This window comes from Lissotriton vulgaris, chromosome 1_1 (genome assembly GCF_964263255.1).
Source record: "Lissotriton vulgaris chromosome 1_1, aLisVul1.2, whole genome shotgun sequence".
Taxonomy (NCBI): Eukaryota; Metazoa; Chordata; class Amphibia; order Caudata; family Salamandridae; genus Lissotriton; species Lissotriton vulgaris.
The window spans coordinates 1,245,818,886-1,245,844,598 of record NC_141685.1 but is presented as its reverse complement, the minus strand read 5'-3'; the positions used below and the strand labels follow the sequence as shown (position 1 = coordinate 1,245,844,598).

The 25,713-nt window shown below is 46.8% G+C and overlaps 1 protein-coding gene across 1 annotated transcript in view; it reads right to left on the bottom strand.

Annotated features, from left to right (window-relative positions):
- LOC147748935 (volume-regulated anion channel subunit LRRC8A-like) overlaps nt 1-20,983 on the bottom strand; it is a 56,033-nt gene extending 35,050 nt beyond the window's left edge. The window contains exon 1 of the mRNA XM_086936503.1: nt 20,846-20,983. Coding sequence (XP_086792629.1) covers nt 20,846-20,983 — 138 coding nt within the window. The remainder of the gene's footprint in view (nt 1-20,845) is intronic.
- Between the last annotated feature and the right edge of the window lie 4,730 nt (nt 20,984-25,713).

The following is a 25,713-nucleotide window of genomic DNA, read 5'->3' as shown; positions in this document are numbered from 1 at the left end:
GTAACACAGGACCCATCAGGCAGATTTTTACTGGTATCAGGTACATTGAGAGGGCAGAAAGTGACATTGTTGAATGTGTACGGTCCTAACACAGACGCCCCGGATTTCTTCCGAGAGGTATGGGGGCACCTGCAGAAACACAATAGCACGCACATATTATGTGGTGGTGATTGGAACGTGACACTACGTGACGGTTTGGACCGTTCAGTTAACTCAGTAGAACAACACAAGCAATCACGCATACTGGTGGGACACATGATGAAAGACCTGGGTCTGGAGGATCTTTGGAGGTTGAGGAACACTGACGCGCCTGGGGCCACACACATTACGGCTTCCCACAACAGCTGGTCCAGGCTGGATTACTGGCTGGGCTCCTCTGACCTGGCGCTATGGGTGCGACACCTGCAGGTGCTCCCTCGCACGCTATCAGACCACAATCCTGTCCTCCTGCAACTAGACATTCCAAGATACACACCTCCCCCCTTCCAATGGCGCTTTAACGCGCGTGCTCTAAGTGACGCAGTTTACGCAGACACGATCAAGAAGGCGATTAAGGATTACTTTGACCTTAATGCCCCATCGACTGATGACCCTGGCATCCTCTGGGAGGCATTCAAGGCCACGATTAGAGGGGTCTGTATTAGCACCACAGTGGGGGTTCTGAAGGATATTAGAGCTCAGATACGCAGATGCGAGCAGCAGATGAGAGACCTGGAATCCCTATATGAGTCCACTCAGGATATCCTGCACCTGGCCAAACTCTGTGAAATACACACAGAGCACGCAGACTTTCTCGACTCCGAAATGAAATATTTGAACCGCGCACATGTGGCTAGAGCCTTTGGGGAAGGAGGTAGACCGGGGGCTTTTTTAGCTCGAAAGATATGTACGGGTCGCGGCCCAACTGCGATCCTTAGGGTGAAGAACGGGGAGGGAGACACACAAACCCATGCTACCGACATATTGAAATGCTTTGTTAATTCATTTGGGTCCCTCTACAAGTCCCAGCCCACTGCCCCGGCTGCTGACACCTATGAATACCTGCACGATGTAGCGATAGGGTGGCTGTCAGATGCGCACAGGGAGTACTTAGCAAGGCCTATCACGGCGGATGAGGTTACTGAGATCATAGGCTCACTTCCGAATGGCAAGGCACCTGGCCCGGATGGGTTCACCCCGGAATTTTACAAACAATATGCAGACGTCCTAGCGCCACATTTAGTGGATATGTATGGCACCTCCTTTGAGAAAGGGGTGCTCCCCCCCACATTACGCGAAGCTATGATTATCGCTCTCCTGAAACCATCTAAAGATCCGGAGGAATGTGACTCGTACCGACCGCTATCTTTAATAAACGTAGATTCGAAAATTCTTGCGAAGCTTATAGCCAAGCGGCTGTCACCACTGATGACCAGTCTGGTACTGCCGGACCAGTCCGGCTTTGTGCCCTCAAGATCAACAGCACATAACACCAGGACTCTATTTGCACTCTCACACTATCTGCAACCTTCGGTCAAAGCTGTAGCGGTCATGTTAGACGCGGCGAAGGCATTTGACTCCATTGAATGGCGGTATATGATCACTGTCCTCAATAGAATGGGGTTCCCTAAGCGTTTTGTGCAATGGGTCACCCTGCTTTACACGCAACCACGTGCCAGGGTCAGAATCAATGGGTACATTTCGGATCAATTTGCAATTGAGCGAGGGACGAGGCAAGGCTGCCCGCTCTCGCCGCTATTATTCGCGTTAGCACTAGAACCTCTGGCGTGTCTGATACGACAGAACTACAAGGAATCGGCACTGCACTTCATAGCCAGGCCGCTTCACATATCATTATATGCGGACAACATGTTACTGTATGTCCGGGACCCGGAGACTCACTTGAACGCCATACTCCGGGAATACATCAGGTTCGGAGGGCATTCGGGTCTGGCCATAAATTGGTCCAAATCCTCTATAATACCCCTCACTGACACCACTTCTACATTTGTAGTGGACTTTCCGCTGGAGTGGCAACAGGACCCTATCAGATACCTAGGGGTCATGTACCACAGAGATCCGGATGAGGTGCTTAGGGCAAACTACGGGGTGGTACTGTCGAAACTGGAGGACAGTATAAAACGTTGGATACGTCTGCCCCTTTCACTGGCAGACAGGATAGCGATTGTCAAAATGAACATACTACCCAAGCTACTATACCTGTTTAATAACATTCCAATCACACCGCCGCAGGCTATCTTCCGTCACATAAACTCCCTGGTGCGGACTTTGATTTGGGCGGGTAAGCAGGCCCGTGTGGATCTGCGGACTCTTACACTTCCACTTGCACGGGGCGGCTTCGGGGTACCTGATTTCCTCCTGTACTACCTGTGCGCGCAGGCTCAATACGCGGCGTATTGGTATCACGCAGTTCCATACCTCACTCACACCGCTATAGAGGAGAGCGACGCACACCCTATTCCACTCACAGCAATAATCTCACACACCCGCCCCCCGCTGCATGCTAGAGATATCAACACAGTGGATGCTACGATCAAAGCCTGGCATAGACTAGGGCACCTAGCACACAAGACCCCACTATATGCACCAGCCATGATGCTACACCACCATCAGGAGCTCTCGGTAACTGGGGAAAGCGTCGGAATGTCCCTACTGACCAGAGCCGGTATTGATAGGATGGGAGACGTGTTCCAGGGTGGCGAGTTCGTGGGCCTAGACAAACTGGGTTATGTTCATAACCAAACATCCATGTTTCGCTTCACATATTTCAGACTCACTAGAGCCCTGAGGGAGCACTACCCTACGTTCCCATCGGAGCCGGAATGCCTTGCACCATTGCAACTGTTGATCACAACTAATGATTTGTCACACCTGGTGTCTAGGCTGTATTCAGCCACACAATCGGAACTAGACGGGCAGGAGTTGAAGGCAAAGGGGCGGTGGGATGCACTACTTGACACACCATTGTCTGATGAAGAATGGGCTAGCGCATGCGCCCTGACACAGATACTTACACCCAATGGTAATCTGAGGATAATTCACTTTAAATTCCTCCATCAAGTGTATTACACACCAGCGAAATTGCTAAACTTTGGGTTTCAGGAGGAGGACAGATGTAAAAGGTGTAACCAGGAGGGTGCGGGCTTTGCACATTTGGCGTGGGGCTGCGCCAAGGTGGAAGGATACTGGGGGGAGGTAACTGCCACTTTGTCTGTTATGCTGGAGGAGGAGGTACACTGTACACCCAAAGTCTGCTTACTGGGGATAGTACCGCAGTTCAGGGCCTTGAAGAGGAAGTTCTGTGCGGTAGCACTCTTATTGGCTAAGAGACAAGTGGCGCAATGCTGGCACAGTCGTAAAGTGCCGAAGTTAAAAACATGGTTGCATGACATGTCCACCTGTCGTGACAAGTTACAAACTTATGAAGAATTGTTACCAGCTAAGTCGCGACCAAAAAATATGTGGGTTTATTTGGAGGATTATCTGACCTCCCTACAGGATGATGAGGAACTTCCACCCATGGACTGAATGGGTTGAACGACTGCATGAGTACTAACGGGACGGGTGCAGGATGACGGCGGGAAGAGGGGGAACCTATGTATGACAACACAACTGCTAGGTAGTACGCTAAGGTTACACTGTACGGTCTGAATTGGGGTATGTTGTTATATTGTTCTTGTTATTAAAAGAGAAAATGTGAGACTCAGTTCTAAAACCAGCTATTAGCCATACATACGATAAACTACAATATTCTGCGACATATGTAACATTCACTCACAATGTTGGTTAATGGAATGAACGTAGCGAGCCGGCCCCAGGGTTGTAGGCTCATGCTGTGTCAACTGCTTGATTTTCAATAAAGGTCTTACGCAAAAAAAAAAAAAAACAAAAAAAAAAAACAATCTTTCTGCAGTTGGAGATGAGTTTGGAAAGAAAGATCTAAGAATGACAGGCCCATTCAGGTGAAAATCGATTGAAACATTCGAAATAAGTTTATAATTGCTTCTGTGGACCACCCTGGCATGAATGAAAAGGTTCCCTAATGGTGAATGTTTGAATCTCTCCTGGCAGATGTTAGAGCTAGGAGAAGAGCTTTTTTCCAAGAAACACATTTTAAGTCTGTTTTATGTATAGGCTCAAAAGGAGGTAACATCAATTGACTGATAACTATATTGAATTCCATAGAACAGGAGGATATCAAAGTAGTGGAAAAGCTCTGAAGAGACCTCTCATAGGTTTTTTTTAAAAATAATTTTTATTATAGTTTTTCAAGATAAAGACATATACAAGACAATGCCATCAATTAAACATTGCAGCATTTCCCTTCATATAGAAACTCACACCAGGAGGCATAGTGAGGTGTCTATCAGTTGTACTACAGTCCTACTGTCAATACCATACAGTGGCTTAGCCTAAGACCACAGGCCCAGTGAAGCTCATATTGTCAGTTGCTACCAGGTAGCAGCACACTCCCGCAGTGTCTCATCACCACTCCAAGAATCCACTCTCACCTAAGGGCCTCCTCGTCAGCAGCAGGGGCTAGTGGGTGGAAAACACCAACTTCCCACTCCAGCCACTTCAATTGCTCCACCATCCCACCCAATATCTCTGGTCCTATCCCTTTACAGCCTGCACTCATCAGCCAGGGACCACTCTTGTAGGTTGGCCAGCCATTTGTTCAATGGGTTAGGGTTGGCTGTGGCTTAATCTATTGGATCGCTATACGCGCCTTGCTAACTCTAGTCCTAGCAAAGCAAACAAATACATCATCTTCCTCCCTGTTTTGGCGATCGGTAGGAAACCGAGGAGACAATGGCGAGTGGTTAGCTCCAACCGGGTGCCCATGAACTCCTGGAGTGTCTGCACCACCCCAACCCAGTAGGCTTCCAGCCTGTGGCACTCCCATGTCATGTGCAAAAATGAGCTGGGAATTAAACTACATCTGGTGCAACCCATGCCCAGTCCATAAATATTCTGTGCAGGCGCCGCGGCTTAAGATAAGCTGGTTGCAGGTAATAGAACTGCATGAGCTAAAATCATGCATTACTAGTGGTTTCCTTTAATTGGGCATATGCACGCTTCCACCCCACATCTGTATATTGCTCATCCAAGGCCACAGTGCAGCTATTGAGGATAGTCGTTGTGGCAATGCGTCTGTCTCCTTTAAGTGCTACAGACAGACAGGAGATGAGGCCACACTAGACCTCTGCTTCAGAACTGTGTTGAGAGTGTGTGACTCCTTCGGCTCCGCCAGGAAAGTCGAGCAGATCTCCCAGGCTCTACGGGAAAGGTTGGTATACTGCATGAACTGTCTGCACTCTTTCTTCTAGCGCCAGGAAACTTATGGTGTCAGTGCGCTCTATAAATGTCACTTAAGATAAGATAAGATCAGCCTCTTCGATAGTAACAAAGGAACCGTTCAGGTAGAGATATCCCACTCTCTGCCAGCCACCTTTTGTCCATTGGGACATATCTATCAACAAATATATGTGCTGAAAAGGCTTCAGTCTCCAGAGAGGGAGAAGTTGAGCACATAAGGTCTTCCCAAAACTAATTTTACTGCTAGTTCCCAGACCTTCCCCTCTTGTCTCACTACGTATGGGCTGTCCATTGACACCCTCATGCAGCTCATAAGGAGTTAGGAGAGGTTACCCTCCTCCATCAGGCCAGCCATAACTGCTTCTCCCTGTTACTACCTTCTGCATATAATTGTGCTGCGTACTGTAGAAGCCCGGCAACATAGAACAACTGCAGACCTGGAAGTCCCATCCACCCTTTTCAGTGTCCACTTTTAGGATGCCCAGTTTGACTCTGCTCCTCTTACCCGCCCACACCAAGGACACTAGTAGGCTAGTGAGTTCTGTAAACATAGATGTGGCAGGTCACAGAATGAATTTGGCATCATGTAAAGACACCAGGGCAGTAGCACCATTTTAGTTAGGGCCACTCTGCACATCACCGTAAACAGCAGCATGTTCCAGAACCTAATGAAAGCATGTAAACTGTCAATGACCCGGCCCATATTGAGGTCATACTGTGGACCTGGGGCATGCTCTATCTGAATACCCAACTACTGTGAGCTCTCAGTTTCACAAGGTAGCCTCACCTTGGGAGGTCCGTCTTCAGTTGATCCGTCAGCCCTGCCAAAGGAAATAGGATAGTGTTATTACTGTAGATGCATAGCCCGGACGGCCATCTAAAGTCCTCCATTGTCCCCAACATCACCAGCACCAAGCCCTCCAGTTGGCTCAAGTAAAGGAGGGTGTCATTGGTATACATTGACACGATATGGACTGTATTCCCAACTCGTATACCCCGGTCCCTTAGATCCTGTCTCAGACTTATCACCAGTGGCGCCATCGCCACAGTGAATAGGCGTTGGGACACAGGGCAGCCCTGCTGCTTGCCCTCTCTATATGGGGAATCTCAAACACTATGTTCCTTTTTCAGAACTCCCTCGGTGGGCTCGGTGTACAGCAACCACACCCAGAACAAGTAACCTGGCCCCAGCACCACGCACCTCAACCCCTCCCACAGACATTCCTAGCTTAGGGTGTCAAAAACTTTTTCAACGTCCAGCGGCACTAGTGCAGGTTCTATATCTGTCCCCTAAACCGAGTTCATAACATGTGACAGGAGCAGGAGGTTGATATGGGTTCCACGTCCCAGCATAAACCCATACTGGCTGTTACCTACCAGGTGAGACCCGACTCATAATAATATTTTTGCAAGCAGTTTCAAAACTTTTTTTGTAACAACATTCAGCATGGATAATGGCCTTTAGGATCCCTGGTCTCTCGGGTCTTTATAAGGCTTAGGGATCATCATAATGAGGGCACTGCACATAAGTGGAGGCAGTGCACCTTGATGCCTGGCCTCCAAAAACCTCCCCAGGAGCTGGGGGACCAGCAAATCAGAGTAAGTCTGACAATACTCTATTGGGAGAATAACAGGACCCGACCACTTAACTCGAACCATATCCCTTATGGCTGTTATTACTTCTTTCTCCCCCTCTAGGCCTCTGTTATCTGGAATACATCAACCCGAAGCAGGAAGACAAGCATCCCATTCAGTGTGTCCGCCAGGTGGTCCCTCAATGAAGCATTTATCCTAAGCTGGACTGCTACGGTACTTCTGTCTCAGTGAATCAAGGACAGACTCAATGTGGGAGATCTCTCCTGCTTGAGCAACCACACCAGCAGCTGCCCTGACTTGTCTGCCTCCCTGTGAAGCCACTGTCTGTATTCCTGCCTCTTGTAAAAATCCAATCTGTCCCATAACTCTCCTACTCTACACTGTGCAGCAAGTAGAGCCCTATCCGCCGTATGCTGGCCTGCCACCTGCAGTTGTAGTTGGTTCAATATCCCCTCTCCCTCTAGAAGGTTTTGTTTCAGTCGCCGTCTTGAGCCACAGACCTTTGAGAGGCTCTCCAGCCTCACCACCACCTTCAGTGAACTCCACTCCATACCCCTGAGCATCCACCAGCTCCGACTGATCTCGAAATATCACCAGCAATACCACCTGGATTTCATACATATAATCTTGATCCTGCCCCTATCCATACTCCAACAGTAGTGGTATGTGGTTCGATATGAATCGCACCATATATCAAACCTCCTGGATATTACTCGCACTATTGTATGTCACCAAAAATCTATCCAGTTTACTGTATGACCCTTGGGCAGGGGTAAGGCAGGAGAACTCCCCGACGCTTCAGTGCAGCTCCCTCCAAATATCCCTGCAGTTCAGTCATTTCATGGTCTCCCGGAGCTTAGTTGTGACATGAGGCTTAGTCCGCAGTTGGGGGGGGTGTCTATCTAGCTGCCCATCGACTGCCCATCGAGGAAACAATTGAAGTCGTCCACACAGATAATGGGCATCCCTACATATGGGGCGACTCCCCTTCCAATGTACAGAAGATCACCCCAGCATCCAAATTAGGCGCATACATATTGAGGAAGCACATTTCCACCCCTTCTAGTATACCAGGTGCTGAAACATTTGTCTCCTCTATGTCTGTTGTGAAACTGTGTAGCTGGAATGAGACATGTGTTGCCATCCAGATCGAAACCTCTCCGGCACAGCTTGACTAGGTAGAAGACTAGAACTGGCCTCTCCATTTCTTCTGCAAATTCTGCACCTCCCACTCCTGTAGATGAGTTGCTTGTAACATTGCTATATGTACACCCAATCTTTGTAGATTGTCATTAACTCTAAAACGTTTGACACTGCACATTCCAGCTGTTCATACACATGTGCCCTGATATATTAATTTCAACTGATAACCCCACCTCCTATTGTCTCAGACTGTTCCGCCCCCACCAGGCATCCAGATCAACCGTGCTTCCATTGCACACCCACAATATGGGTGTTGTACACCATTATGCTGCATAAATCTAAATCTAAAAAACTAACTTCGTCTCACCCCCCTCCATGGGTAAACACTCACAAACAAGAACTGTGTCTCCCCACCCATAACAAACTCCCACCCCTCCCCCAACATACGAAACTAACTGTAAGGGATTCTTGTAGCGGAAACTGAGCCCTTCACCCCCTAAGAAAAATAATAGTATCGTTGGGCGAGCTATGCCTCAGGTCCAACCAGCAGGTGATCGGCCCAAAGTATGCTTTGGCCTCAAGATGGTCCTCCACTACAGCATCTTCACACAGCCCTCAGTGGGGGGGGGGGAATCACTGCACTCCACACGCACCAACCACACAACCATTGCACATCATCCCCTACCTTTCAGACCACAGCAAAAACAGAAAACAGGGAAGGAAGAAAGGAAGATAAGAAAGGAGAAAAGAGAAAGAAGAATTGGGAGGTGTCATGGAGGATCATCCATCACCCTCCCTCAAGGTGCCGCTTTGCACTCTGCACAGCATACCACAATAGAGCACATTAATACAAAGAGACACAGGACTTATACCAGCAATATGCCCCACAATTGTTCGCGATCAACCATATCGAAGGCTGATTTCAAGTCAACAAACGTAAGGAACAGACTTCCACCCTCCAAGACTATGTTTTTCCAATGGATCAGTTGTAACCTAAACAGCTGGTCAATGGTCGAAGTTTTGCTTCTGAAACCCGCTTGGAGGGGGGTCAAAATATCGTTTTCCTCCATCCACTTGTTTAGCCTAACTAGTAGCACTCTGGCATAGATTGTTTGGGATACGTCTATCAGACTTATTGGTCTGTAGTTTACAGGATCAATTGGGACCCCTTTTTGTATGCCGAGATGATTTCGGCCCCAGCCCAAGTGGCTGGGTGCGGCATCCCGTTTAAAATTGCATTAAAAAGAATTTGAAAGTATAGGGCCCACACTGCCTGTTCAGTTCTATAGAGGTCCCCGGGGATTCTATCTAACCCAGGGGCTTTGTCCTCGCGATTGCAGTGGAGACCTCGGCCAGAGTACAGACAGGTTGGTCTACAGGGGCAGTTGGGAATAAAGTGTCAATAATATTGCCATTTGTTGGACGGTTTCCTATCGTGCTTGAATATAGTTTCTTAAAGTAAAGACGCCAAGCGTCCTCAGAGATGTTGGGCTCTATAGTGGACTTACTCTCGGCACGTCCCGAGTGGATGAAGTTCCAAAATCCTCTAAAGTCTTTTTGGTTTAAGGCATTTTTTATTGCCTCCCATCTATCCAATTCCCATTCAGCATTTGCACTTACAATCAGCTTATTCAAAATAGACCTTTTTTCCTAAATAATGGCGCCGTCGCCCTTTTTTAGGGATGTCAAGAGCGCCTTTTTGGCATCTCTACAGTTCATATTAAACCAAGGACTTTTGCACCTTGGTCGATTACTCTTCATTAATTTATTAGTGTAAAAAAATGGTGCCAGTAATGTAACAAGTTCCTGCTGGAGGGTTGCTAGCTCTGTATTAAACATCTCACAAGTTCCAAAGCTGGCAATAAGGTTTACATTTTCCAGCGTGGAAATGACACATTGGTAGATTTTACTTATTGTTTCTTGAGACTGGAATACAGCACCCCAACGGATACGTCTGCCTCCGTCGACCACTATTAAATTATCCTGGTCCACAGCTTCCCCCGATTCTGGGACTAATATGTCCAAACACAGAACCACAGGGTTGTGGTCACTTTCTGGCCGGGGGAGGACACAGAACTTTATAGCCTTATGCCAAATTTCAGTATGTAAAAAGATATAATCTATAGTGGATTCATGGCCTGATTTATTATAGGTAAAGTGGCCCGGATTATCGTCAGCAAACCTGCCATTGCAGGCCCTCAATGAGTGTTTGAGAGTTAGGGAGGTCAATTGGAGGACCAAGGGGGTCCATCCCCTTATTGGATAAACATTTGCTGCAGGGATCGATAGGACTGCATCTTCCTCAGACAGGATTGCTCACGGTAGCCCATTTAGGGGCTCGAAGTGGCAATTAAAATTGCCACCTATGATGTAGAGTGCTTTCCCTGAGAGTATTTCCAACAGGGCTGCCAAGTAATCTAAAGTTGGAGATGTATACCCGTACTTTACCGGTCTAGAGTATACATTAATAATAGCCAGGTTGGATAGATCGGCCTTCGAGAGAAGAATACATTGGATGTCCTGCGTATGAGTGTCAAGGCACTTTACTGTAAGCCCCAGAGGCACTTAACTGTAAGCTCCAATATTATATTAGAGAGTAGTTCTACAGTCAGGAGCAAAAATAATGATAGTTAGTTTCCATTAATTTAAGTCTCTATTTCCTATCACTACTAGATGGAAGCAGAGTCGTACCGGCTTACTCCTAATGGATATACTCTCATGCGTGGGAGGAGTGCCTTAGGTTAGTTGCAAACCGATCTGTTGTTATATTGCAGTCGTTATATGTCCTCCATATTATTAAGAATATTGTATCTCCATCTGTAATATAAGGTATCAAGATTGTCTACAGTGTGACAATTAGGTTTTAGCATTATACAGCCCACTAGGGGCGAAATCCTACAGTCTCTTACCTACTTTTTAAAATATCTGTTGATATCCTGATGTGCTATTATATGCCTTGTTCCTTGTCTTGGGAGGGTTATATTTGCTGGATTGATTATTCACAGGGATTCAATCTACAAGAGTAAAAATATACTCACGGGCAACATTTCATAACATTGACACAAGACTAACACATATCAGCGGTTGGAATCTTAAAATGAGTTGCTGCTAATACTAAAAAACATGTTTTGCTATGAAGGTGTATTATAAAATGTTTTGGAAGTAACATGATTGTTTTATATAAACTCTGTAGTAACAGACATTCCCCCTTTTCATGTAAATCAATGTATAATTACAGATAGACCCCCAGACCACTATACAGATTAAAAGTATATCTCTCGCTTGGTCTTGAAGAATGTGACATAAATTTGTTGTTTTCACCGAAACGTGCGTAGACCAGTGATCACACATCTAGTAGTCCTACCCAAGAACCAAACTAAAAGAAGAATCAACCAGAAATAAATTTGATGGACTTGTGAATGTCAGATTGTGACAAATAGGATTAGTGAGCAGGACTCCATTACAGATGTGTTTTTATTGTGACTCTTTTGTGTGGTATGATTGATGGTTTGTATGAGTAAGAATGAAAGGTGAGAATGGAAGGATGATGGTGTAAATCTGGGGGAGACTATAATTTGTATCCAATCTGAGAGAAGCTAATAATGGTTTCTTTCCAACTGAAATGATTTTGTCTAATGTCTAAATGTTTTTATGAGTATATGAGTTTAATACAAATAAAGAAAAAAAGTATATGAAAATACAGAAATATATAATAAAAAAATATATATATTTTTGATAAATAAACTAAACTAGAAAGAAAGTAATTTTTGTGCTAAGACTTTGTGTTATGGGGAAATGTCCAGTCTGAGTAATTACCATTTTAGAAACTAGATAGGCCAGATAAGAGGTTGTTCTTATTGCATATAATGGTGCTCCTACCTGGCGAATCCTATCCTAGTAAGCATGAGGCGCGACACCTTGATGACTGGACAATATCCTGGGATGTACGACACCTTGATGCCTGGACAATATCCTGGGATGCACCTTCAAGGGAATAGCTGGCCGGGCCGCCAATGGTGGCAGCTCACTGTACCAGTACTGGCAAGGCCAAGTCAGAGCAATGAGGAGCAGATTGTAATGGTCTATTTTCGCTTTCTTCAACTCCATAGAGATCAGGGGACTAGGAAGAAGGACATAGGCAAATATCTTGGACCAACTGATTGAAAGAGGATTGGACATTGTTCCTGGGTGCCAGAACCTGTTTGCAAAGCACAGCAATTTCTTGTTGTTCGGAGTGGCAAACAAACCCATGTGGGGTGACCCCACTGATTGAAGATGTAATCCATCTGTTTCAGCTCCAGTTCCCACTCATTACAATCTGTCATCTACCGGCTGAGCTTATCTGCCTGATCGTTCTGGCCACCTGTCCGATGTTCCACAGCAATGGCTATCCTGTGAGGAATGTACCAGTTCCACAGCAGTTGAGTTTCTTCTGAAAGGATCCTAGACCATGTTCCTCCTTGCTTGGATATGTGGAACATGGATTTTGTGTTGACTGTTCTGACTAGTACTATCTGACCTGCCAATCTGGAAACGAATACTTGAAAACCCAGTCTACGGCATGGAGTTCACACACGCTGAAGTGGAGCTTTTTATTTGCATCTGACCAAAGGCCTCTTGTTGAAAGCTCTTGCAAGTGGGCTGTCCATCCGTCCATGAAGGTATCCATGGTGAGCAATAGCCTTTTTGTTATTGGTAGGAAAGAAAGACCTGCAGTTAGATTTACGGGAATTCTCCCTCAGACAGGAGCTTGTTTTAAGCACGTTGTGACGCAGACCATATCTTTCCATGAGCCTTCCTTCTGCCTCCATTGCGAATCCAGCTCTTGCTAAACAGGTCTCGTACAAAGTCTGCAAAACGGAACAAGGACAATACATGATGCAATCATACCTATTAGAGACTTGTATACCCTCACTTTGTTTGACTGCTTTCCAGCCTGTGTCTTTTACGCTGTCTGTAATTTTAGTATTCTTTCTGCCGATGAGAAGGCTTTTCCCAACTGAGTTTCAAGTATCGCTTCCAGAAATGTGATCTTTGTTTGGCTCACCAAGAAAGATTTCTCCCTGTTCAAAGTGAGGCCTAATCTCCGGAAGATATTGATGCAAGCCTTCGTGGAAGCTTGTGTTTTTTTTCTCTAGATGGTGCTTTAACTAACCAGTCATCCAGGTATGGGAGCACCTGGTGACTCTCTAATGAGAAAAGCTGGAAGTGGAGCAAGACATTTGGTGAATATTCTCAATGCCGATATGCTCCCAAAAGGAAGCACCTCAAACCAGAAGAATCAAACTGAGAATCAAAGGTACTTCCTGTGTTTTCGCTGAATAGGTATGTGGAAATAAGCATCACGAAGATCCAGGGAGTTCAGAAAAATCCCCACCAGAAGCACTTCCTGCAGGGTAAGCATCCAAATGATTTTTTTCTTTAGAAAAGTGTTCATCTCTCTGAGATCTAGTATAGGCATCCATTGACTTGTTTTCTTCATTATTAGGCAGAATGTAGAATAGAAGCCATGGTTATTTTGTGACTTGGGGAAAATATCTATGGTTCCCTTGGAAAGAGGAATAAGAATTTCCAGGTGCAGCTCCTTCAAATGAAGATTATGTTCCTTTCTTGGTGGACTAACTGTAGGTTTCTGGATGAACTTGCATGTATGGTCTGACTGGACAATTTGTAAATCCCATTTGTCTGATGTTATATTCCTCACTGCTGGAGCAAAAAAAGAAATCCCCCCCCCAGCTTCTGAGGACTAGAGGGAAAAGGGGGCCAAGCTGGGAGTTAGGCTCTCTTCTGATTATCATTAGTTGGTTAGAACTTGTGAGGAACCTTTTTTCTTTCCTGCAGATCTTCGAAAAAGGTTGGGTTTGGTTTGAGTATCCTTGATCATATCCAGACTGTCTTTGAAGATAATAAGGGTGTCCTTGTCCATAATGGTTGAAACCTGCTCTCAAATGATGTGACCTCTGAGTCACGAGATGTAAATGACCCCAATCTGCGATACTGCAAGAGTCCAAACACCCTTGCTATATCAGTGTTGGTCTTAAGGCCCTGCAGAGCTTTATAAACATGCTTACCAAAAAGACTTAGCCTTTCAAAATGCATGACTAGGATTTTAGCTTGGACATCAGTATGGAAGGCTGTGGATTTCAACTAGCCTTGACGCAGTAGCACCGTCCCTCCTGCCAACTAGCGAAACCTGTATTTGAAACATCCATCACAGTGTCGATAATGAAAGAAGAAGTAGGTTCTCCTTCCTTTGAAATATTTCTTGCTGTCTCCTTCTTATCCTCAGGGATAAGATCCAGTTATGGGGCTATGTTATGCCACTTATAACGATTGTAACAACCTAGGCTCATCAGAACATTGGCTGTCTTAATTGAGATTTATGGTGTAGAAGAAATTCTCTGACCCAGATTGTCAATACATTTGTTATCTTTGTCTGGAGGACTGGATGACGGTGTTATTAGGGTCTCGGTCCTTCTCTGAGCTGCTGAATCAATGAATGAATCTGGGTTAGTTTGAGCAGTGAGGCAAGCTGTATCTAAATCCGGGGCTCTATATTTCTTTTTCGGACGAGGTAGCACAGCTGGAACGGTAGCCAGTGTCCTAATCAATTTCAGACTATCTGACCAGACACAATCAAGAACAGGAATGGATTTAACAAGGTTGCTCTTTGAAGTCATATAGAAAACATGATTTATCAAAAGAGGTCTTTGGTACTTTAAATTAGCATCTTTTTCAAAGAGTTACATTCAGAAATATCACCCGTAGCATCGTGTGGAATTGGCCAATTACTTCCACCTGGGACAATATTATCTATGTCATCATCTTCCCTTCCATCACCGTTTGCTGGTAGCTCAGCTTCCTCTCCTTTTACATCAGAATAGGTAGAACAATTAAAGTGAACATCCAGATATGTACTCCTGTAGACACACATAATTACTGTGGGGCTCATCATCATCCATTACATCCTCTCAAAAATCTAGGACATATCTCACATTCAATTGTGTTGGTCTATAAGCTTTGAATGAGACATAATCACTAGCTTCTTAGCCAATAATTGCACTGGAGGCACATCCATAACCTTTAAAGGCGAAAAAACATCTCTTCCCATTGACTCTATTGATTGCATGTATCTCAACGGTGATGATGTTGAAAGTATGGTTATAGACGTTGACTGTATAGCCTTCGACAGTAGGTCCATCGTTGGCGACTGTACAGTCGTCATCGATGACGGTAAGGCTATCACTGTCAACTGCAGGGTCTTCGACAGAATGGTCGTCATCGATGGAATGGTCGTCATCAATGGAATAATCTTTGCCATCAACAGCATGTTGGATATCGGCTGTGCCTTCATCGACGGAATGCTTGATGCCGACAGTGTTGCCGTCAGCGGTGGAGTCATCATCGATGGTGACTACGTCGTCTACATCTTCAGCGTCAACAATGATTTTTCATCGACGGTCTCGAGGTCGATGAGATGTCTTTTGAAGATTTCTCAGATTTGTCAGCAGAGGAGGTGACTGCAGGAGCTATACCAAATAAATCATGCTCGGGAAACTAAACAAGTCTCCTTTTATGCACTGCCTTCATGGAAGTGCTTGGGGGGTGGCAATGCCCAAGAATAGTCCGCTGAAGAGGTGGCATCTCCTTTAGAAGGAGGAAAATATACTTCATTTGTCGGAAGTAATGCCAACCTCATCTCTCTATACTTAAGAGTCTTAGTGAAGAAAGACTTACAAATCTTGCAATCTGCTGCTTTACATTTAGGATAAAGCCAATAAATACACTGAGAGTGTGGATCATCAGTGTAAACCTTCTAACAGCCAAAAGATAAACATGTTTTTTTTTTTTTTTTGGAAAACCTTTATTTATCATAAACATGGTACACAGCGTCTGCCTACAACCACTGCGGGCCGGCCGCTATGACAATATATAACCTTCCAAGGTACCTTGCGTTGCAATAGATGACAAAAATAACAACACTACGATAGACTGGCAAGGAGCCACAGGAAAAGGATAGAGAGGGTTTAATTTTGTAATTTTGACGAATCGTCCTAAAGTCAGATCGGGTAGCTGAAAGGGCGGACCAAGTAAAAGGATATCCACGAGTTAAACATCATTATCAAAATACTGGCGTAAATCATTACAATAAGGATACACAAGCACCGAAGTACATATCACCCCAGTTAGCGCCCGCCCAGTCAATATATCACATCAGGAGTTGCAATCTAGCTTGTCTACGGTATAGTAGGATATAAGAGGGATCATTCTATAACAACGATGAAAGGATCCTACGACATACAAAAAGGCACTTATTACATGGGAAAATTCGCAACAGAAAATGCGCCCTCAAACAGTAGTATAAGAGGGGAGGAAAAGCAGGATATGTAATCATTCAGTAACTATGCATTAAAATCGATATCCTGGTCGTGAATCAATAAACCTTGCGATAGTGACATAGACGCAAAGCGCGAAAAATCGTCCCGGAAAGAACTAAACCCAACCCCCATCTGACCCGAGATATATAGGAAAGAAGAAGAGAAACAAGAGAAAAAACAAGAAGAAAAGGCCATAGAAACAAAAAAGAAAACGAAAATCAAGCCCCAACCCCCCCACCCTGCACGTCGAAGAGGCTACGCCCCCCCCCCTACTAACGTGCCTGTCGCCCCAAGAATACCCACATAAGGGAAAAGACGGGGGAAAGTCAACACAACCAGACTCCCGCCCCACCCCATTCGCACAAAGCAGCTTAGGCTCGATCACAAACAGACCAGCAGGTCGACAAGCAATGGCGGCGTCGTAGTATAGTTCAGCAAAGCGTCCACATCATAATGGGTGACCGGGGATCAGTCCTGCGATGTATAGAGGAAGAGTTCACCCCTGTCCCAACTTGACCCTTCCGTCAATACGTAGCCACTGGAAGTTTGCAATGGGGCACCGCCCCGGACGAACAAGGTGGCCAGGCGGGTAGAACAAAAGCAATTCCGTGAGAGACCCCAGAAGCAAGGGACTGAGAAGTGATCTCCTCAAGACATGTAGGCACAAGAACAGGGCTCCGAGCAAATCCCTCAGATTGCGACCCAGTAGGGGCAGCACAAGATGGCTGGGTGGTGAAACAGGCCCATGAAGGCAATCCGCACGTGTTGCAGCACTAGGCCCCGATGTCACATTCACGCGGCCGGTTAAGTGGGATCTGTGACCAACATCATCCAGGGCCCTCCATGGCACCAGCAGTAGACACGTAGCAGGCGCATTCAATGGCGGCAAAGATCCGCTCACGACACTACTTCTCACGGGATCGCCGGAGCCTTCTTCCCACGGTTGGGTGATAATAGCGTCTAGGCGCCGTCCAAGGTCCCTGACCCCATCCACCCAGGTAAGGCGCAGGGAGCTCAGAGCAGCAATGAGGTCACGAGCCGTAGGTTCCATGGTGCTTAGCAGATATAAACTCACTCGCTCTCTGGGTATCTTCTACCCCGGCCAGTGTCAGTGGCCCCCACCGAACCGCCCAGCCAAAAAGTTAGTATGAAATCCACCAGAGCGGGGGCTGGCGCCACCTCCAGCTGCTACGATCAATCCGCCATTACACTTTGCCAATACACAGTTCACTCAGTCACAGGATGCCCCATAAGAAGCGCGGGCAGCATTAGCGTTATGTGGCACAGAGTCTCAGTAGCAGGGACAGACCCACCAACTGTGCGCAGGAGCGCCGACCTCCATACCTCCGAGGTCTGAAAACGATGCACCGGTCTGCCCCAGGTCCGCCAGCGCCAGCAACGTTGCTCCCGTTCCAAAATGGCGATCCCAGCCCGTCCAGTAGATCCACACGCGGCACAGAGAACAAAGGAACAGTCTTACTAGGCGGTGGATCAGATCTCCAGCGTGTGCGTCCGTGTCTGTGGCGGCGCTAAATCCCCACGTCCGTCTGGGATGGCGCAGTGTCTCTCCCGCAGCTCCAAGATATGGGCTTCGTGGCCCGCAAAGCCGCGACCTCGAGTGGCATCCGCGGCCGGCATCAACATCCGGTCCCTCGGCCAGCAGTCGGACGCCACCACGGCATCAAGCAAAAAGGGTGAATGGAAGGGCCGCCGATCACGGCCAAGCGCCGGAGTTGCCGCCCGCTAATCCTCGCAACTTCCGATGCCGTGTCAGCATTGCCCGAGCTTGTGCGACCCGGGGAAGAGCAGGATATTCAAAGGATGAATGCCGTGGCGAGCGGAGCTCGCGGACTAAGCGGCCATCTCGCTCCGCGCTCGGCCACGCCCCCGATAAACATTTTTTAAAAAGAGATCTCTTCACCTTGTCAGTTATGGTGGCAGTTGGCGCAGTTGCTTGTCAGACCAAAGATCTCTCTGGGCCAGAAACTGAAACAATCTTTACCTGAAAGGTTAAAGCAGAGCTCTGACAGTGGACTCCCACACACACGATGTGCAGTGGAAATCGGAGCTATGGTGGCTTCTAGGCGGAGTAAGGGTGCTTCAGCTTCCACGTCATTGGCTGAAGTTTGGGTTCTTTCAAATGAAGTGGATGCATTACTAAATATCCTTTGCTGCTTTAGGCCTATTACCCTTTTGCACTATATACTATATGTGATATATATTTTTACACTTTATACTGCTATTTTACTCTACTGCGGATTCCCAGCCTAAAGACGGGGAATGATTCAAATATATGAATATATAAAAGATCTAATGTTGGAGATCTATGGCTGATATACAGGATTGAATTTCTAGTCACTCCCATGGCCTGTGCTATTGGGCTTTCAGATTTGGACTCAATCGTGCTGTGACAGACTACTTTCAAGAGGAAGACAGGGCAGAAAAGGGCTAACTTCAAAAGGAAGCAGGCCTGCAAAATAAAGGTAAAAGTCTCTAAATTACATTTGTCTCTAGAAATCGACTATAAGGACGGGAGCTTGAGATCCTAAAATTGTCAGCTGTCAAGAACGTAGTAGGGTTGTGTGAGGAGAAGAAGCTGTGCAACACTTCTGCCTGTCGCCAGGATTGGGGCCAAAGTCTGCTGGTTTCCAGCTCGGTGACAGGACATCACCAAGGCAGTCCAAGACAACCTACACAGGAGCCTGGAACACCAGTGGTTCCCTGCTTGCCAAGACCTGTGTGCCATGTGAGGAAGAGGAGAGTTTTGGAGGGAGCAAAACTCAGCAGGGAATCCTAGTGAGAGGAACCCCATAGTAAAGTGAGTAGACGCTGCTGCACCAATTGGGTGGCTGCCATTGTGCAGGGAAGGTCAGCAACCGTTGTATACCAGAGGAGGGGTACCGTGAAGTGAGCTGTGATCGTTGCTGCACCAATCAGGTCAATGCTCACGTTTAGTGAGAAGCCGGCGACTCTGAATGTTAGGTGGGGTCTCCATGAAGAGATTACCGTGCGGAGCGGGCTGTAGTCCTTGTGCGGTGATAAGCCAGCGACACTGCATGCAAGGATTTAGAGAGCTTGTTGATATTACTGTAGCTTTCACTGTCTGCTTTATGACAAACTATTCAGTGCATCCTAGTATATCTGCTTTGTGCGATGCTGACACTTTTCAAATGCTGATAAATGCCATTATGGCACAGCAATGTTGAAAGAGGTAAAAAGACTGCCAGCCTCCTGGCCTGAAAAATGGCTGCATCAAGGGACCACTACCAGCCCAACAAGCATTAAACCGTGAGAAACCCATTAAAATGAGGAATCAACACCAACCCACAATGTCTGACGTAACCTGACGCTGCCTCAGGTAATCAACTGTGCTATTTTTTTTTTACATTTTTACAACCACCAAATAAGACACTAAAACTAGGTTTCTGTGGCGAAATATGTTGACAATTCACAAGGGAAGCACAACATATTACAAACAAGTAAGGTCGCACCACACATTATAACGAGGTGGCAAGGTGTAGGAGATATTGGTCGTAAAAATCTTCCTCACCCCGTCAATAAAAAGTATAGGGTGACAGGTAGAAAGAGTAGAGGCAGGCGAGGCTAGGTGCTCAACCTCTCCTTTTTGGTCTCTGCTGCCCTTTTGTGATCATTTCTTAGTGGTTTGCAGTTTCAACTGGGGAAGAGGATTTGTGTCCACTAGGTTGAAAGTGAAAACTAGAATACTTAACCATGTGTCATGCCATGGCTTAGTCATGGGGACAACAGTCACTCGTGATGAAAGAGGTACCATGTGGGTTGTAACCCAGCACCTGTTCTGGGATTCATATCCAGAGTCTCCTGCACAGTAAAATATAACATATCAGTCAAAATGAAAAACGAGGGATCAGGAGACACCTGACTACTGCACTAGGAACTTCGATCTTTTTTTTTTAGCCATCTTTATTGGGTTTTTTAGCAGTACAACACAGAAAGCCCACATTATTTTTTTTAGACACAATTATTATTCTTATATTAACACTATACAGTGTACAATGTAGGAACTTTCGACCATATACTATTCGTAGTTCTTGTTATGACCTGGTTATGGAGAAGGTAGATTCTTACAACCCGCTAGAGTCAACAACTTTTGGTAGTGAGGCAATAAAATGACACTGAAGACCCAACAAAGGGCTCTTGACACAGATCACTTGTCTAAGAAAACCTACAAGGTTAGCTAGAAAGCAGGAAATAATTGAGTAATTGAGGGACCATCCATGGCCCCTACACTGGTTACTTTCGACCCTACAAGGTTCAGGAGTAGGCCCAAGTGCATTGGTGCTGATACAACATGTGTCCTCTGTCTCATCACAACTTTATGCAGTTACTTTAATTAAAATCTGGTAATGTAGAATAGTGATCAAATTTACCTGCAATGTGGCTCCGAAAACAGCTACCATAAGCATCAACACTGTGAGGTATTCAGTAAAAACATCCCACCAAGGTTTGAGGATTTTAAAGTTTCCTTGCGGATCACCAAAATATTTCAGTTCATCTACTGTAACCATATCTCCTAGGAAAACAATAATGTCAATTGTTATACTTAACTAGACAATCAGAATTTCTTAATTAAAAAAGTATGTTTGATTGAAATCTTCACATTTTGTCAAACTCACTAGAATGGAGGAAGTGAAGTGCACTGAGGCTGCAAGAACATGATTTAAGATTTGAGTAGGTAACTTTAATTTATAAAGGCAATGGAAAGGCTTGAATGTGGCACACTAAAGGTCGGTCTAGACATGATGATTGCTCTGCAGAGGGGCTGGTGCCAGAGCTCACTCTAGCTCACACAAAGTGCCAGTCTACACCTGTGCAATGTTCAGTCATCCCGTGTTTCGGGGTCTGCAGACACCTCGCTCCTGCGCCTCTCCAGTCTCCCAAAAGGGTTCTGTCTAGCCATATGTTCTGAAGAGGTGCTAGCCAAAGCATGCAGTGATTGAGCTTTATGCCAGGTGAGCAGTGTATGAGGTCACAAGCATGCAGTAATTGAGCTTTGTAAATTGAGCAAAAGTGATTTTGTCGGGTTTGGAGAACAACAACGTTATTAACACAGCTATAAATGCGGTCTTAGATTTAGAACCTCTGACACAAAAACAACAAGCTTAATGAGTAAAGCATGTAGGAATCAATTGTTTCAACGTACATAGTAAATAAGACATGAGTGAAACAAAATTGATCCCAGAATTAGTAATTCAATTGATTCCTACATGCTTTACTCATTAAGCTTGTTGTTTTTGTGTCAGAGGTTCTAAATCTATGACCGCATTTATAGCTGTGTTAATAACGTTGTTGTTCTCCAAACCCGACAAAACCACTTTTGCTCAATTTACGTACCTACCCAGGTTTGAGGGACACAGGGTTACTCCTTTTCATTTAATCGTAATTGAGCTTTGTGCCAGGTGAGCAGTGTCTGCGCTCACAATCATGGCGTGATTGAGCTTTGTGCCAGGTGAGCAGTATATGAGGTCACAAGCATGCAATAATTGAGCTTTGTGCCAGATGAGAATTGTATGCGCTCACAAGCATGGAGTGATTGAGATTTGTGCCAGGTGAGCCGTGTATGAGGTCAGAAGCATGCAGTAATTGAGCTTTGTGCCAGATGAGCAGTGTATGCACTCACGAGCATGCAGTGATTGAGCTTTGTGCCAGGTGAGCAGTGTATGCGCTCATGAGCATGCAGTAATTGAGCTTTGTGCCAGGTGAGCAGTGCATGAGGTCACGAGCATGCAGTGATTTAGCTTTGTGCCAGGTGAGCAGTGTTTGCGCTCACGAACATGCAGTAATTGAGCTTTGTGCCAGGTGAGCAGTGCATGAGGTCACGAGCATGCAGTAATTGAGCTTTGTGCCAGATGAGCAGTGTATGCGCTCATGAGCATGCAGTAATTGAGCTTTGTGCCAGGTGAGCAGTGTATGCGCTCACGAACATGCAGTGATTTAGCTTTGTGCCAAATGAGCAGTGCATGAGGTCACGAGCATGCAGTAAATGAGTTTTGTGCCAGGTGAGCAGTGCATGAGGTCACGAGCATGCAGTGATTGAGCTTTGTGCCAGGTGAGCAGTGCATGCAGTCACGAGCATGCAGTGATTGAGCTTTGTGCCAGGTGAGCAGTGCATGCGGTCACAAGCATGCAGTGATTGAGCTTTGTGCCAGGTGAGCAGTGCATGAGCTCACGAGAGTGCAGTGATTGAGCTTTGTGCCAGGTGAGCAGTGTATGCGGTCACATCATGCAGTGATTGAGCTTTGTGCCAGGTGAGCAGTGTATGAGGTCACGAGCATGCAGTGATTGAGCTTTGTAGCAGGTGAGCAGTGCATGTGGTCACAAGCATGGAGTGATTGAGCTTTGTGCCAGGTGAGCAGTGTATGAGGTCACAAGCATGCAGTAATTGAGCTATGTGCCAGGTGAGCAGTGTATGCGCTCACGAACATGCAGTAATTGAGCTTTGTGCCAGGTGAGCAGTGCATGAGGTCACGAGCATGCAGTAATTGAGCTTTGTGCCAGATGAGCAGTGTATGCGCTCATGAGCATGCAGTAATTGAGCTTTGTGCCAGGTGAGCAGTGTATGCGCTCACGAACATGCAGTGATTGAGCTTTGTGCCAGGTGAGCAGTGCATGCGGTCACAAGCATGCAGTGATTGAGCTTTGTGCCAGGTGAGCAGTGCATGAGCTCACGAGAGTGCAGTGATTGAGCTTTGTGCCAGGTGAGCAGTGTATGCGGTCACATCATGCAGTGATTGAGCTTTGTGCCAGGTGAGCAGTGTATGAGGTCACGAGCATGCAGTGATTGAGCTTTGTAGCAGGTGAGCAGTGCATGTGGTCACAAGCATGCAGCGATTGAGCTTTGTGCCATGTGAGCAGTGTATGCGGTCATGAGCATGCAGTGATTGAGTTATGTGCCAGGTGAGCAGTGCATGTGCTCACGAGAATGCAGTGATTGAACTTTTGTGCCAGGTGAGGAGTGTATGCGGTCACATCATGCAGTGATTGAGCTTTGTGCCAGTTGAGCAGTGTATGGGGTCACGAGCATGCAGTGATTGAGCTTTATGCCAGGTGAGCAGTGCATGCGCTCGCAAGCATGCAGTGATTGAACTTTGTGCCAGGGAAGCAGTGCATGCGCTCACAAGCATGCAGTGATTGAACTTTGTGCCAGGTGAGCAGTGTATGAGGTCATGAGCATGAAGTGATTGAGCTTTGTGCCAGGTGAGCAGTGCATGTGCTCACGAGAATGCAGTGATTGAGCTTTGTGCCAGGTGAGGAGTGTATGCGGTCACATCATGCAGTGATTGAGCTTTGTGCCAGTTGAGCAGTGTATGGGGTCACAAGCATGCAGTGATTGAGCTTTGTGCCAGATGAGCAGTGCATGCGCTCGCAAGCATGCAGTGATTGAACTTTGTGCCAGGTAAGCAGTGCATGCGCTCACAAGCATGCAGTGATTGAACTTTGTGCCAGGTGAGCAGTGTATGAGGTCACGAGCATGCAGTGATTGAGCTTTGTGCCAGGTTAACAGTGTATGCAGTCATGAGCATGCAGTGATTGAGCTTTGTGCCAGGTTAGCAGTGTATGAACTCACACGAATGCAGTGATTGAGCTTTGTGCCAGGAGAGCAGTGTATGCCCTGACGAGCATGGAGTGATTGAGCTTTGTGCCAGGTGAGCAGTGTATGAGGTCACAAGCATGCAGTAATTGAGCTATGTGCCAGGTGAGCAGTGTATGGGCTCACGAGCATGGAGTGATTGAGCTTTGTGCCAGGAGAGCAGTGTATGAAGTCACAAGCATGCAGTGATTGGGCTTTGTGCCAGGTGAGCAGTGTATGCGGTCACAAGCATGCAGTGATTGAGCTTTGTGCCAGGTGACCAGTGTATGAGGTCACAAGCATGCAGTGATTGAGCTTTGTGCCAGGTGAGCAGTGTATGCATTCACGAGCATGCAGTGATTGAGCTTTGTGCCAGGTGAGCAGTGTATGAGGTCACAAGCATGCAGTAATTGAGCTTGGTGCCAGGTGAGCAGTGTATGAGCTCACAAGCCTATTCACACATGGGGCAATGCAGGCCGACCGACACGTCTCCGCAGGGGACACAAATAAGAGGGCGGCCACCGTAGTGCCACAAGATGGCACACGGGGCAGCCCAGCTCTTTGAGACCCCGGAGAGTCCCGCGCGTCACTTCCGGCCTGGGGTGGGCGGGGGAGAGTATATATTCCTCCCCCGCCCACCGAGCGGCCTCTTTGTCCGCTGTCCCCTCACCCTGATGCCGTTTGTTTGCCCTCTGGTCGTCCGGCCAGAGGCCTGGTCTAGCGTTGATGTCCGTTTTCCTTCGGTGGGGTGAGTCGTCCCCTTTCGGGGACGGGTTTGTGTTTTATTGTCCCTCGTTAGTCTTGGCTCCTCGGAGGGGTCGCGAGCGAAGGGATGTGGCGTGCGCTTGCGGTGTTTCGGGGAGAGCAGGCAATTGGGGTCATGTGCTCTACGCCGCTGCCCCCACTTTGAGGACTCCACGCCATGGGTTCCTAGGGTGAGCTGTGGCATGTGGGACCGCTAGGTTTGTTAATAATTTTAGCTCTGATGCCGGGGTGTGGAGCGGCTTATGTTGGTGCTTTCTGTTCCGCAGCAATAGTTGTGTTTGGGCCGGAGGGCTCAGCGAGTTTATCGGCTGCGCCCGAACGTACACGGGGAATGCGGGATCCTGCTGCGAAGGCGCCCCGAGGCTTGTGCCGGGAGAGACTTACAATCTTTTTGCTCGTATGGATGTTTGCACATTTACCCGTTACTCGCTGTATTGTTTAAACTGTTTTAATTGATTTAACTTTATGCATTCTACACTCGTCCACTCAGCTGACTCTGTAACTGAGCATGAAGTCTACCGCAGGGTGTTCTCTGGACTTCGGATACTTGGGCAGGCAAGCTGGTGGGAGTGAGGTCAGCAGGATTTCACTCTTGCCTGCCTGGTAATTTTGTCATGCTACCGGACATACATTGATCAGTGAGCAGAGCATTGTAAGTGTAGGGCGAGGTTGTATTCCTATTTCAGGGATGGTTATCTGGAGCGCCAAGGCTTCATTTAAGTGGGACTGCAGACTTTGAGGCTTCGGCCACAGTAACAGGCAAACCTTTGGGTGGCCAAATGTTTTACTGCTTGCTTGTGCATGTGCAATCTCCGGGTGCGGTAAGGCGTTTTCACCACGGGGTAGCGCTGGCGGCCTGGCGTTAGGAGTGCGGGTGTTTTCAGGGTCCTCCTCATGTGCGTG